The sequence below is a fragment of the Xiphophorus hellerii genome, chromosome 22, assembly GCF_003331165.1.
Source record: "Xiphophorus hellerii strain 12219 chromosome 22, Xiphophorus_hellerii-4.1, whole genome shotgun sequence".
NCBI lineage: Eukaryota > Metazoa > Chordata > Actinopteri > Cyprinodontiformes > Poeciliidae > Xiphophorus > Xiphophorus hellerii.
The window spans coordinates 19,750,165-19,766,323 of NC_045693.1; the positions used below are offsets into that span (position 1 = coordinate 19,750,165).

Sequence of the window (16,159 nt, forward strand, 5' to 3'; positions counted from 1 at the left end):
ATCAGAATATTAGACTTGCATCAGTATGACAAGATTTATAATTAATTGGCCAAAAAAATTTGGTTATTGTTTTTTTTTTTTTTTTTATAGATCACTAGAAAGTTTTATTGTTTGTTTTATTCAGATAAAATCATGCAAGTTCCTAATTTTAACAATGAGGAATCCCTTTTTAAATGAGAGTATTTTGTTCATCTTCACAACCAATGTTTCATACTATCCACGGTAAATCTGCAGTGCCTCCTTGTGTCATTACTAACCGTCTGTACAGCATTTCTAAACACAGGACTACAGTTCTACTTTGTGTCAAATTATTTTTTTTAAGTTATGATAATTTAATAGATGAGAACCAGATTTAATTTAATTTTATGTTAAAGCTCCTTTTGTTCTTTTTTTTTTTGTTTGTTTCAGACTGAAAAGCCAGAACGACGTCATACCTTTGCATCCTTAGCTTTGCGTAAGCGCTACAGCTATTTGACTGACCCAGCTGCGAGTGAGTTTCCGATTTTTGCTTCATAGTAATTTTTATTTAGTTTAAGATGGATATTTAGTTGTAATTTTAATTAGTTTTATTGCCTATAGTTTCTATAATTTGGTGAAAATGTCACTCAGAAGCCAATGTACAGAGAAAGATCTATATGACATGTTCTCATCTCCAAAACAAGTTCACTAATCATTTTTTCACCACTCAACATATGCTCTTCTGTCATCCTCCATTCCTCAAATATTTGCATGGTTTTTGTGTGTTAAGCTTTGCTGACCAACCCCATGTTGGAAAAAAAAATGGTCTCTTTGTTTCAACTGTTTTGCCATTTTTACATTTGTGGAAGTACTGGGAACTGACATGTTTGTCATTCAAACTTGTTTTAAGTCATGTAAAATAAAAATGTTCTGTTGAATTGTCATTGTTTTAGTAGCCATTGCATCTTTTATTGGCTTTATGATTGTGTGCGGCTGTGTATATTATTGTCAAACAGGTTGCACTTTACACCAATTTGATTCCCTTCACAGTGCTGATTTAGCAGAGTAAAAGTGTATCCTGTACATTTTTTTTTACTTCTTAAGTTTTAAAAAGACCACTACTGGCTTCTTAATTGTTAATGAAACTCAAAACTGACTTTGAAGTCAAAAGTGACATTTTATTGCAAGTAAAAATAGACATAAGTCTCATTTGGTAAAGTGCAACTTCTTATTCAACAAATTGAAAATTAGTAACGTAAATTTTTGTGAGTAACATACACTTGTGGGGTCCTCTGGCATTGAAAATACAACATTTGAAAAGCTCCATATTTTATTCTAAAAGACACTGTTGCTTAGAGGCACACACTGCAGATTAGCACATGAAAAGTCAATAGAATTGTAATTTTACATTTTTATCACTTCATCTTGAAATCTGTATCATATGTCAAGCATTCTTATTCCTGCTCCATTCTGTATCATGTATAGTTTTCCATTGATTCATCATGACTTGGCATAGGAACTTTTCTCACATTGATTGTGTAAAATTTTGACTTTGTTGCTGTGTGTTCAATCCCCTTTTTGACTGACTCAAATTTCTCTTTCTGGTTTTTGTTGTTTTTGTTCGATTATTTTATGTTAATTTTGTGTTAAATTTTTTATTGCTTTTCATTTAATTTTTTTTAATTTAAATTATTGTTGAAGAAACAACTGATCGAAGCCCGCCGAGAACACAGCCTTCTGGCTACCCTCACAAACCTGTCTTTTCAACAAGATCTTATCAGGCGTGGTCGCCTGTTCCTGTCACCGGCCCTGGCCAAGCCAAGTCTGGGTTTGGCTCCCTCTCCAGCTCGTCATCAAACACGCCTTCTGCCTCTCCCTTAAAGTCTGTCTGGTCCATCAACTCTGCCTCTCCCATTAAGACCAACATCCCTGGATCACCTGCTTCCTCTGTCAAGTCAGTCAGTGACACAGCCTCTCCCATCCGATCCTACATATCCATTTCGTCTCCGATAAAAACTGTAATCCACCAATCCCAGTACCCTGTCCAGGTTACCCCCAGCCCCCTGGCTTCACCTGGTAAAAGTGCTTCAGACCCTTTGTCCATGAAAGGATTAGCAGCATTGACTTCTAGGACCCCTATAACATCAACTGGAGGAGGAAGTCCTTATCTTGAGAGAACGTCAATGGGCCTGACCCCACCAACCTCTCCCAAATCTTCTCTGAGCATGTTCAGTTCTTCCCTGCCATATAAAACTATTTTGGGAAGTTCAACTGGTACAACTCCGTCCTCCTCACCTATAAAAACAGTCCCTGGTCTTACATCTATGCGTTCCCTTGCGATGGAGTCCACTGCTCCGGTAAGAAATCTATTCTCCTCCCTTTCATCACCTCTTAAATCCAGCAACTCTCCAAGTGCTGCCGCTCTGATTAATGGAACTGTGTCACCAGCACAGTACCGCTCTTCATCACCAACATCTCATCTCGCCAGCAGCCTGCAAGAAAGAATACAAGCAACCACCAATGCCGCTACAACAAGTGTTAATGCGGCCTTTGATGAGGTTGAAAAGACATTCAATTCTTGCTCTGCAGGTTACGGCACCCTCAAGTCTTTGTCCTCATCTGCCTCCTCCTCATACCAGTCCATTAGGTCATCGGCTTCTGGTTCCCTCTATACCTCCCTGAGATCCCCTCCCAATGTCACCACTGCTGTAACTTCAAGTACAATGACTGTTCCAGTGTACTCTGTGATTAATGTGGTTCCAGAGTCCCAGTTGAAAAAGAGATCTGAGGTGCCTCCCTCAATTGCTGTCCTTCTGTCACCAAGAAAAAGTATTCCTTCTGACATGAATGTTCAGTCCTCCTTTGTCAGAACTCTGTCCCCTGTCAAAACACCCCTGTATTCTCCTGGCATCAAATCCAACGCAGCATCACCATTATCATCCAGCCAAGAAATTCTGAAGGATGTCGCTGAAATGAAAGAGGACTTGATTAGAATGTCAGCCATTTTGCAGACAGAACCAAACTCTACAGCCAGCAAAGGGTTTCAGTCCGATTCTCCTAAAGAGGTTAAGATAGAGGATGAGGAGCCATATCGAATTGTGGAGAAAGTAAAGCAGGACTTGGTAAAAGTAAGTGAAATCCTGACCAAAGATTCCAGAAAGGACGGTAGAATTTCTCCTGCAAGAGGTTCATTGGATGACATACACTTCTCAAAAGTCCAAGTTGAACAGCCACCAAGCAACTGGAGTTACCCACCAAGATATGAGACAGTAGTTTCTCAAGCAAGATCAAAACCCATACCTGACAGAGATTTCAATCTGTCTAAAGTGGTTGACTACCTAGCCAATGATAATAGCTCTTTTTCCAAAATGCATGACACAAAACAGAAAGCAGATGAAGGAAAAAGAGAAGCAGATGGTAAAGAAAAGCAGAAACGAGTCCTCAAACCAACTACAGCAGTTCAGGAGCATAAGCTCAAAATGCCTCCTACAACCATGCGATCTTCCCCTTCAGAAAAAGAATTAAGTAAAATGACTGATGCACTTTTTGGTGGAGACACTGTGCTGGAATCCCCTGATGACATATTCCACGAACAGGATAAAAGTCCTCTCTCAGACAGCGGGTTTGAAACCAGGAGTGAGAGGACTCCATCAGCTCCACAAAGTGCAGAAGGCACAGGTCCCAAGACTCCTTTTCAGGATATCCCAGTTCCACCAGTAATCACAGAGACTAGAACTGAAGTTGTGCATGTCATCAGAAGCTACGAGCCAGAGGACGACAAACAGCTTGCAATGGAAGATGTAGATACTGTTAGAAACATTGATTCAGATTTCAAAAAGCATCATACTCCCTCTCTGTCAACTCCAGATCAGAATAAATGCCATTCAGTAAAATGTAGCCCTGATGAAGACCCAATGGGAAAGGGAATGAGGGTAAAAGAGGAAACTCACATCACGACCACCACTAGGATGGTGTACCACAAACCACCTGGCAAAGAAGCACCATCAGAGAGATGTGAGGAAACTATGTCAGTGCATGATATCATGAAGGCTTTTCAGTCAGGAAAGGACCCTTCCAGAGAGCTAGCTGGACTGTTTGAACACAAGTCTGGCAATGAGGAGGTTTCACAAAGGTTTCTTGAGGACATCAACTCCAAACCCAAGGTTGAAAGAATAATTGAGGTTCACATAGAAAAGGGTAGTAAAGCAGAACCAACAGAAGTAATAATCAGAGAAACAAAAAACCATGCAGAGAAGGACATGTATTATTACCCAGGAAGTAGACAAGACGATGAGGAGCCTGAGGAGTCACTTCCAGTGTACCTTGAGTCCCCTAGAGTGAATACACCTCTGTCACAGGAAGAAGACAGTCGTCCTAGTTCTGCTCAGCTAGTGGCAGATGACTCCTATAAAACATTAAAGTTACTTAGCCAGCAATCTGTAGAGTTTCATGAAGATGAGTCATCAGAGCTTAGAGGAGAATCATACAACTTTGCTGAAAAAATGCTATTGTCTGAGAAATTTGATCAATCTCATTCAGACACTGAGGAGTATCTCAGAGATAGATCTCGGTACCACTCACCTGACAGAAGCACTCACGTAAAGGCTAGATCACCTGGGCCAAGGACAGAGTATGTATTTAGGTCATCAAGAAATGTCTTTGACAAATCAGGACGAATGGCTAATGTTGATGATAATTTTGACAAACTGACACTTTTGCAGTATTCCTCAGAGCCCGGTAGCCCAAAACAGTCTGTTTGGATGCGTGTGCCAGATGAAACGCAGATTAAGGAGAGAGAACAGTCTGAATATGAGGACAGAGTGGATAGGACTGTTAAAGAAGCAGAGGAGAAACTTAGTGAGGTATCTCAGTTTTTTCGTGATAAAACAGAGCAGCTAAATGATGAGCTGTCATCTCCAGAGAAGAAATCTCGCAGACCAGATGTCAGGGAATCCCGATCTGGGCCCAGTTCAACCCAAAGTAGCCCAGAAAGGTCACCATATAGGAGTGGGGGTAGTGGGGAGGAGTGGAACAGAGAGAGGTTAAGAGACAGATTTGGCCCTGGTGATAGAAAATGTTCCAGTCTACCCAGCAGTCCTGAAAGAAGAGTATTGCTCCAGTTAAGTGATAATGACCCAAGAAAACAAGGAGATGGAAAACTACAGGGAAGTGTTGGTGACAGTCCAAAATCTTTTCAAATGTCTTCCTCCAAAGTTAGTGCAGTAAGGCTAAAATTTGAACAAGAGGCTCAGAGGCAAGATAGGGGAAGTTCAGGGAGTCAAAATCAAAACCCTCCAATCAGAAAGCTCCAGGAAACTAGACTACCTGTGTATCAGATGTTTTCTGGGTCTAGTTTTCAAAAAGCACCTGACAGTCCAGCAAACCAAAGAAAATGCAAAGAGACTGAGTCAAATAAGTCATCACCCAAGCATGAGACCAGTGGCAAAGATCAGGAAGAGAATAAGTCGTTCACAACATGGGAGAGACAGGGGTATGGACAGTGTAAACCTCAGTCCCCAAAACTATCCAATTATTCAGCTCAGGATTCCACAAAAGATTGCAGTAGTGATTCCCAAAGACAGGAAACAACAAAGAAAATAATCTATACAGAATTTGTTGTCAGAGAAAGTCCAAGTACCAATGATGGGCTAAAAAAAAACTCGGAATCGCAAATTCCTGTAAGAAAATCGTCTAATTTTTCAGAAAACCACAAATCCACCTCTTTAAAATTAGATGAACAAAGTGAAAGACCAGGGCCTCATACCCCTACTTTAGGTAGAAATCGGTTACACAGTAGCTCTGAATCCAATAGGTCTACCCGTGGATCATCCTTAGGGAAATCCAGAGTCTCCTCAGAGAGTAGCCAGTCAAATGTAGTATGTAATGGCATTGATGATGATCAAGTACAGTACTTGGATCAAGCAACTCCTGTAGTTGTGTCTGAGGGTTTCAAAGATATTAAACCCTTGCCAGTGTATGTCAGCATCCAAGTAGGAAAGCAGTATGAGAAAGAAACAAGTTCAGGGCAGCTGGGGACATACAAAAAGATTGTGAGTCATGAGAGCAGGACAGTGCATGAAACGAGAGGCGCAGTTTACAGTGTCAAGCAAAAACAGTCTCCTTCTCCTCAAGGAAGTCCAGAAGATGACACTTTAGAACAGGTAACTTTCATGGATAGCTCTGGGAAAAGCCCTGTAACCCCTGAGACCCCAAGCCCAGAAGAGCTGAGCCTGACATCCCGAACACCAGACTCTGTGATAGGTTTTATGACCAGCATGCCAAGCACTATCCCAGAAGAGTCTGAGGAGGAAGATGGAAAGACCTTCATCTATAAAGAGCCCTTAAAAGCAAAATCCAAGCCAGCCTCTCCAGAGAATCAAAGTAAAAAGCAGGAAGGAGAAAGAGGGAAGTCAAAGGAAAAAAGAGTTGCTTATATAGAGTTTCCGCCCCCTCCTCCATTAGAGGCCGAGCAGTGCAGTGCTGAGAAAAGATCTGCACGTACTTCCTCTGAAACAGAGACAGAGATGATTGAGGTAAATCTTCAAGAAGAGCATGATAGACACCTTTTAGCCGAGCCTATCATTCGAGTCCAGCCTCCTTCTCCTATTCCCCCAGGGACTGATAACAGCGACTCTAGTGATGATGAGTCTGTCTTCCATCCCATTCCTGTCAAAAAGTACACCTTCAAAATGAAAGAAGAAGGAGAGAAGCATCAAAAACACAAAAAGTCAGAGAAAAATGGAACTAAAGAATCTGGGGTTAATGGTGGAAAGGGAGAGGATGCTGAATTGGAACAAAATGGAAATGATCAGTCCATCACTGACTGTTCAATAGCAACAACTGCTGAGTTCTCCCATGACACAGATGCTACTGAGATTGACTCTTTAGATGGATATGATCTTCAGGATGAAGATGATGGACTAAGTGAAGACCCTAAAACATCAAGTTTGTCCAATGATGGGAAAGCTACTGACCGTTCATTTAATCAGTCCAAGCTTGAAGTGATAGAAGAGGAGAAATGTGAGGAAGGAGGTGACAATGGAAAGACTAAAAGTGGCACATCTGGAGCCAAAGCTAGTGGAGAAAAAAAAGACTATACCCTTGAAGGAAGACATCCGGATAGGAAGGGCTTTGGGGAGAACTATTTTGGATACCAAATTCAAGATGAGCTGAATTCAACCTTTAAAACTGTTGCTACCAAAGGTCTGGACTTTGACCCGTGGTCAACAAAAGGGGTTGATAATGAAGGGCTTTTTGAGTCTAAAGCAAAAGAAGAGGACCCCAAACCTTACAGTTTGTCGGCTGAAGAAAAATCACAGGCTACAACACCTGACACAACCCCTGCTCGAACACCAACTGATGAGAGCACACCGACTAGTGAGCCTAACCCCTTCCCTTTCCATGAAGGGAAGATGTTTGAGATGACACGCAGTGGTGCTATTGACATGAGCAAGCGGGACTTTGTTGAAGAGAGGCTTCAGTTTTTCCAGATTGGTGAGCATTCCTCTGACCCTATAACAGGGGAAAAAGGGAGAGGGGGAAAGATCCTGGGGGTACCTTCCTCTCAGTCAAAAACTGGGGAGAGGTCCACAGTAGATGGAAAGATGACAGTTGTAGATACTACCTTAGACAGCAGCACTAGACCAACAACACCAGCTACAACTGCAGCGAAATACAACCCTGCACAGCCTGGCAGTGACATAGGTTGTGCTGTTACTGATATTCCTGCCTGTGAAGCCATAGCTGAGACTGCCTCTTCATGCACAATCACAGCCTCTAAGGTTGATTCCAAATTACGAACTCCTATTAAAATGGGCATAGCTGCCTCTATAACTGTGAAAAAAGACTCAGGGGATCTCGCAGACTGCAAAGCTGAGTTGTCAGAGGGTCAGGTGGTGCCAGAATACATTAGTATAAAGGGTCAGTGTTCAGAGAAAAAGTCTAGCAGTCATTCTGAGCTTAGAAAAGAAAACAAAGACTACCCATCTGAAAACTGCAACAACAATAATAACCTGGAATCCTCCAGTGTTCAGGCCAACTATATTCAGTGTGGCAGTTTAGTGTTTAATTTGCAGTCCTCCTCTGAGCCCACCTTACAGAAGGCTAGCAGGATAGAAACTCTGTGCTGTAAAGATAAGAACGAGAAAGTAGAAGTGCCCAGCAGCAGTCAGGTTCAAGAGCAGAAGACCGAAACAGTTAAAGAGAGTGAGGCAAAGCATCCCAGGTCAAGGCTTCCAGTCAAAGCATCAGGCTGGTCATTTCACACACAAGGAACTGCCATTGGGAAGCAGAAACCCAAACAAGCAGTAGCAGGTGAGGTCAGGAAAAGAGGAGAGCCAGTGATTGCCAAAGTAGAGCCTAGATCAAGGATACCAGTCAAAGACGTTAAAAAGAGTAGTCCTGCTGCTACAGCTAGCTTACCTGTCTCAGTTCGTATTACCTCACATCCAGTAAAGACACTGAATACAGGGAGAGCAGCCATACAACTGCCCACAAGGCAACCACAGAAGGATAGGCATCAGTTCAGCAGTGTCACCAGTGAGGGAGCATCTAGACAAAACAGACAGGATAACCCTAGTGAACTTTGTAAGCGCACCATTGAATACTTTAAAGACATTAGCGGGGAGACGCTAAAGTTGGTGGACCGCCTGTCAGACGAGGAGAAAAAGACGCAAACAGAGCAGTCGGAGGAAGACAGCACCTCCCGAAGCACCTCTCTGTCGGACGCCTCCCAGCCTTCCCAGCCCTCCCAGCCCTCCCGCTCATCCAGGTCTGGTAGAGGTTCGAGGGCTGAGGCCGGGGCCGCGTCCGTAAGGGCAAAGGTGGCAACGACGGACAGGGGTTCCGGCAGTGAGAGGAGCAGAAGGAGTAGGCGGACTGGTGGGAAGGAGGGCAGTCAGGGACTCACAGGGTCTCGAACACCTCCCATCGCGGAGATCAAGCCTAGTTTGTAAAACTTTCACACTATGTTTAAAATACATCTATATATTTGAATTTTTCACTTTTAGTTGCATGACATTTTTGTGATCATTTATGGATTGACTGGAATGCCTGTGGCGTGTTTACATATCCTCGTCAAAGCAGTAGCTGTCATTTAAATTTCTTTTTTTTTGTCATTAATGTACTGTGCTGTCAGTGTTACAAATTTTTCTGTCCTCCCCTCCCGTCTTTCAACCTTGTTAAGCATAAACTCGTGGGGCTAAGCATGCCAGTAAAAGTGTCAGATCACTGGCACAACCAGTCCCATGTTTGACAAACTCCCTGGTCTACCTGTCTATTTGTCTGTGCAGGGTGGTTACTGACTTATTGTGGTAGTTTGTTGTAGAACTTCTTATGCAATTGTCGTCGAGACTAACAAGTGTTTACAAAAAAACTATTAAAAAAATAAGTGTCTATGCATGGTCACATTTTTAGATTATAGATTTGTAGACCTATAAGCCTTTCATTATATTTTGTTTTGTGTAGTTATCATGACAGTTGCTGCCTGCTTAGAACATACATACCACAAACAGTCACAGAGCACCACTTACCTTATTGACACATCTAAGTCATAATGTCTAGTAGAAAATATCTTTTTCTTGCCATCTTGAGCTTGAATGTGTTGATGTGATAAATATGGCTGGTAAATTTGGCAAACACTTGGCTTTAGTCAAGTAGTTTGAACACATTTTTAAAACTTTCTAAATTTTGTAAACGTCATAATAACAGACCTATGCATAAAGAAAAACAAGTGGCCAGAAAAGGAAATTATGTCATGTTTTTCTCTCACATTAGTGAAAACTCAGGAAGAATATGGATTATTGTAATGTATTGTTGTTCTTTTATCATCTTCAGGTCCCCAAAGTCCTTGTGAGCGAACAGACTTGCGCATGGCTATCGTTGCAGATCACCTGGGGCTCAGCTGGACAGGTGAGAAACTTGCTGTAAACATTTAAAATAGAACTTTAAAATCACTTAATGTACATTTACGTTACTAGTTTAATTTAAAAAGTGAAACTCTTTTACTATGCAGATTCATTATATAAACACATATATGAAGCATTTGTTTCTGTTGTATAAATATTTGGAACAGCTAATGAAAACTCAAATTTCTGTTTCTCGGGAGTTTGGAATACTACATTAAAAACAAATCTTATCAACAGTGTTGTCCATTTTTTATGCTTAGCTCAGGTAAGATATTTTTAATATTGTCCAGGAGTGGCTTCCCATTAGGGATGCCACAGTTGCAGCTTATGTTCTGTATACAGCAGTGTGTGAACAGGCAGCTTCTTTATCACTGACCTCTCCTGGCCTATCATCTTTATGGAAGGAGTTATTGACTGTCTGCTGGACAACTGTCAACTCAGTAGTCTTTTTTGTGATTGTGTTGGTAATAACGTAACATAAATTTATTAAAAAATACTTTTTAATTGGTCATATGTAACATTCAGATTGCCAGAGAAGCTGCATTTTGAACCATAGTCAGCTATGTTAACATAAATTATTAGTTAAAACGTATCACTTTGTGTGTAATGCATCTTTACAGAATATTATGTTATCCTTTTCTAGTCACTGAAATAAATGAACTTTTCCATAATAATTTAATGGGGTCAGTTACATTCACACCTCTGCTTAGTTTCCCTAAAGAAATTCTTCTTTCCTTTGTTTCACAAACTATGTTTTTTGCTGCCATCTTCAGGTTATCTGAAGCCAGACAACTGCATTATTTCAAATCAATGCACTTTTTAACTAAATCGCAATAGCTACAATATACTCAGTTATTGGTTGACCTTGAGGAATGTTACTTGGTGCTCATTTTAAAACTAAAGTGGCTTTTCTAGCATCTACACTACTTAAACAGACGTAATAAATAATAGAAGCCTAGTAGGAAGTTAGTACTCTTATGTTGCTTTGACAAGTGGAGGTATGCAAAATGTGGAAGAGGCAAAAATACCTATGAATTTAAAACAGATATTTTATCCATTTTAAATATTTTATTTTCACAGCTAACGTCAGAATCTCTTTCTCTAATCACAGAGCTGGCTCGAGAGATGAACTTCACAGTGGACGAGATCAACCACATCAGACTTGAGAACCCTAACTCTCTGACAGCACAGAGCTTCATGCTACTTAAGAAATGGGTCAGTCGTGAAGGGAAAAATGCCACAAGTAAGTCTATTTTTATATATGAAAAGATTACTATCTTCTACAGTTAGGATCGGAAACTGATTTATCATTTCCACAAATACTTGTATTTAAAAGAAAGTTGTCTATTTCCCTGCTGTTCTCCTTTCTATCTCATTTTGTGTCTGCTCTAAAATGTAGTATAGATTATACTTTAACTGAACATACAAATTACTAAGTGGTTTACTTTTGCTGACGTTTATTTTTTACGAATATATTATGGTTTTTGTTTAAGTCATTAAAAAAAAAAGTTGTGGTTTCTTTTCTCTTTTTTTTTCTTCACAGCGGATGCCTTATCTGAAGTGCTGACCAAAGTCAATCGGATGGATATTGTGACTTTGCTGGAGGGCCCAATATTCGACTATGGTAACATTTCAGGCACGAGATGTTTTGCCGATGATAACGCTGTTTTCCGGGATCAGGCTGATGGTAAAGTTTAGCTCTACTAGCTGACCTCTTACCTCTCCCTGCTACCTTTTCTTTTGTACAAATGCAAATATCTAAAGTAGATATTATTACACTAAGATTTGTACTTTGGACAACTGGATCCTGCTGTTTTCCAAATGCTTTGTTGATTTCTGCATTTACACAGCATATTTGCCATTGAAATAAGTATAATAAACAAAGCTTAACATTATCCTTTACTTTTAAATGTATATTTAAACTTTTTTAATGATTCTTCAACTTATTCTAGGATATTTGTTTATTTAAATTAAGGTATTCTTGTTCAGTTCAATAAGGATGAAGAAGGTGAATCCAGTTGTCCCAAATAATCATTTTTACTGATAGAACCCTTTTATAAATGCATGCTTACTCTAAACTGCTTTAGATGTTGCTGATTTTTGTAGAAATTAACTTCATAGAGTCTGCCTTTCTCCCTCCATTGTGCCTTGCAGAAGTATTCATTTCTGTTAAACTCCTCAATTTGTCACATTACAACCACAATGATATTTATGGGGATTTATTGTGATAGATCAACACTAATTGTGCCTAATTATGAAGTGAAAGGGGAATAGAAATGACTTGCAATTCTTTTAAAATAAAAATCTTGAGTGTGCTGAGCATTTGAATTCAGTCTTGACTCTCCTGAACAAAATTCAGTGCAGCCAATTGCCTTTAGGAGCCTAAATGAAGTAACGTAGAGTAACTGCAGAGATCCATGGCTTATATCAAAGAATCACCTCCATGGATCCGGTTCATGCAGAAAAGTAGCAAAAAGAAAGCCATTACTGATAGAAAAAAGGTCTGTGGGACACAGCAAACATGTGGAAGACTGTGCTCTTGTCAAACGGGAACAAAACTGCCGGTGGCAGCATCATGCCTTATGGATGCTTTTTTTCAGCACGCACAACAAGGCTGGTCAAAGTTTATGTGATGATGGATGGAGCTAAATAAATTGCAATCCTCAGATAAAATGATTAGAAGGGGCAAAAGACTCATGACTTTGGCTGAGCATCACCTTTTGGCACAACCCCAACCCTAAACATACAGTCAGAACTAGAAATGGGCAGTTTTAATCAAACTGTATGTATGCGTGCGGGTGTGTGTGTGTGTTAGAATGGCTTAGTCAAAGATTAGACCTAAATCCAATTGAGCACCTGTGGCAAGATTTGCAGATGCTCTCTATCTAAGAAGAATAAGGGGTAGAAACAATTCATGGAATGCTGGTTAAGACATAACTTCAGCACACTCACAGCTGTAAATTAAGCCAACACTTTCATTTGCGAAAAGTGTTAAAAACCATGTATTACTGGCCTTTCTCTTCACAACTAGGAACAACTTTAATTTGGTAAATCAAAGAAAATGTGTGGAGGTTTGTGTTTGCAACATGCCAACATGTGAAAAAGTTAAAGGGGTGTTAAAGGGGAATACTTTTACAAGGCACAGTTTTTAGTTTCTCCTAGTGATCCTCCAGTTCCTCTGAGCCTTCTTTGCATAGATGAGAGAAATTCTTCCTCCTTGAAACCAGACTGCCTCCTCCTGCATTCCCGTCACCTCCCCGCAGTACTACGAGTCGCTGATAACAGCACAAAACTGCTCTTAACTATTTAAGAGTCATCCACATGTGCCTGCTCCTGAATCCAACATCATGCATCTTTTCTGTTGCACAATCATTATTTCACAGCACTTTGTGTCCCCCTCCCCTTCTCTTTCTTCAATTCCTCTTTTGTTTTGCCCTGTATGTCGTCTGCTATTTTATTTCTTCGTAGTGTGTGTCATTATACCCTTAACTCCTAGAGGCACTGAAACAGCTTATATCCTGCAGACACAGAGTCCATATTTCCCTACACCGACACCAACTCCTCCACCCACTCCCCTCACACCTTCTGCGGCAGCTACCTTCCGTCCTTTATCACCACGCCGCTCTCCGAGTTATGAGTCGTCCATTTCGCTCAAAGACTTGGCGCCTCCTACACCGTTGGAGCTAGCACAGTCTAACTGCCCCCACTCTCATTCCTTGCGTCCCGTTCCTCAGTGGCCCTCTTCTGATCCATGCGAATTTTCCTTCTTGCCCCAAGTTTCCTCTCCAATCCCCCTGATCACCTCACCTTTACCTTTGTCCCCTGCACCTTTTTTCCCATCAGGCTTTTCAGTCTTATCCATCCCAATTTCTCCCACATCAGTTCCAGCCTCCCCCACTCCTAACACATCCTGCCCTGTCGCTTTACAAGCAAACACAGCCTCCCTCACGTTATCTGAATGGTCTTCTGACTTGTCCTCTCAAACCACATCTTCCTTTAAACCAGACCCCAGTCCTACAACCCCTACCTCCATATTTTCTTCTCATGACACCAACCTATCTCACCCCATTACCACCCTAGCACCTTCTGCCAGTGACTCTGCGAGCAAAGAGTCTCTAGTTGCCCAACCGTACTCCTCGTCCCGGCCTTCCTCCCCTCTCTCCGTATGCACCCTTCCTCCGATTTCTCCCTCCGGGTCCCGTTGCCCCAGCCCTTCCCCTTCTTCTCCTCCTTTGCGCTCCCTCTCTCCTTGTCCTGTTTGCCAGTGCAAATGTTTGACCTCAGTCAACCCGCCACCCGCTCGAACCCGCTCAGATCCTTCTAAAACGGAACTTTTTATTTAGCTCGCTCAGGGTTGATCCCCCTTTCCCTCTCTCCAGTCCTTCCTTCCTCACATCTCTCATCTGTCATCTGTGTCATGTGAGCATATAACACAACACCCTGGCAAATAATGTGATCTTACACTTACCACTACCCACGCTATGATTCATGTAACCTTAGGGTGCAGCTTTATCATCTTAAATCTCTGAAACTGTAACAGTCTGAAAATCAGAGACTTTGCCACTCTATATTTGTGATAGTTTTTTAAGATATAAATATTTTTTTCTGTTTCTATTGAGCAAATCCATGGTTCTCAAACTCTAGCCCAAGAATCACTTGTGATAAAGGACCTGCTTTCATAGATGCTAATTACAAATTCTGATATTAACTATGCAGAATTAGATTTGTCTTATATGTCTTATAACACCTGAGTTAAGAGCATTCTGGTTGCAATTGTGACTTCTCATTTCAATGTTGGATTGCTTTGTTGACTTGTTCAGCACTTTTGTCAGCTTCTGTTGTTTCCAAAGTGCTCTATCACATGAAATTTATTTATTTTTTTTGGTAACTATTATCAGTAATATAATCTGATACCAATGTATTGCACTCTATCTAATGTGTTCAAACAGTTTACACATTGATATTTCACACTGCTATGTTAAACCATCAGAAGTGCTAATAAATAAGTAATAGAGGCATGTTTCAGTATATTCTACATATGAGGCAGCTATCTGAGATACACAACCTCTTAGGGAGGCTTGACATTCCTAGAGAGAATAATGATGTAAGAGGCACCGTTTTTTTCACTGGGAGCTCAGAACATCAGATTTTCCAGAACAAAGAGGACGTTCCAATTTTTGCAGGGTGAAAACGAACATGCTAACTTAAGCAACGGAGTGAATCGAGAACAAGTGCCTGTTCAATACTTATGCTGCGTTATATTTACCTCTATCGTTGGAACTCTGCTCTGGGAAAGGCACTGAATCTCAGTTAACAATATTTCTGTTCCTAGATTGGTATCCAGTGAATTCTGCTGATTAGTAACCTGATCACTTAGCAAATCATGTTGCATATCAGTAGGGGTTTCCTAATTTAAATGCTAAGTGACCATGCTAACATCTCTTCAAAATATGTGCTAACAAGCATGCATTTCTCTGCATTACATTCTTTCAAACACTGACCTCTATGCAAATAAATTAGAAGACAAACAGGGTTTGCTAATTCGTACGCAAAGTGACCAGACTAACAATTATTAGCAATAGAAGCTAATGACAATTTATTTCTCTGCATTTTGTTGTTTCAATCACTGCAGAAAAATGTTATCCTAAAGGAAAAAATAAAAATACCAGTCCAAAAAAAACAACCCAGTTTTGTTTTTATACTGCACCTATCACTATTATGAATGGCTGTCATATTCTATTCAGACATTGGACATTGAAATGTGGTGGGGTGAAAAATGCACAATTAACTATACAAACATGCATTATTGAACCACATCCCTTAACTATTTGGACAGTCCCATTGTGCCAGTTTGCCTAAGACAAAAAAAAAAAATTGATCAAAGTCCTGTTATGACACCGTTTTAAATTGTCAGTCCTATTGATGATACTTAAAACAACTTAGTATTTAATGAGGTGGTACTTGTTATGAAAAGTTTGAGAACCAATGGAGTAAATACTTTACACACACATACTTTGCAAGAAATAGTTTATAAAATAACATTTGTGATGTTTAACTGATAACATTTACACTTTTATTACTGAATGTATTTTTTACATTGATTTGCCATTCTGTAATTTTGTACCATATTGCATCTCGGCTAGTGTTTGGTTGAATACTTGCTTGGCACTTGATTCTCTATGTCATTGTCCACGTCAGATGGTTTTTGGATTGGGTTTTGTGTTTTTGCTTGTGTCGTGTTCTGTTGTGGCATGCTTCTTTCGGTGTCTGTACATTTGTCATCCTGTCGCCTACAG

General features: G+C 40.5%; 1 protein-coding gene across 34 annotated transcripts in view; it reads left to right on the top strand.

Annotated features, from left to right (window-relative positions):
• LOC116713177 (ankyrin-3-like) overlaps positions 1-16,159 on the top strand; it is a 135,890-nt gene that overhangs the window by 111,699 nt on the left and 8,032 nt on the right. For 19 of the 34 annotated variants that reach the window (XM_032553215.1, XM_032553207.1, XM_032553203.1 and 16 more), the window contains 5 exons: positions 409-490; positions 1,660-7,452; positions 9,793-9,867; positions 10,975-11,106; positions 11,407-11,550. In XM_032553215.1, coding sequence (XP_032409106.1) covers positions 409-490; positions 1,660-7,452; positions 9,793-9,867; positions 10,975-11,106; positions 11,407-11,550 — 6,226 coding nt within the window. Of the gene's footprint in view, positions 1-408; positions 491-1,659; positions 8,905-9,792; positions 9,868-10,974; positions 11,107-11,406; positions 11,551-16,159 lie in introns of all 34 variants that reach the window. The other 15 variants (XM_032553200.1, XM_032553201.1, XM_032553199.1 and 12 more) reach the window with 5 other exon arrangements.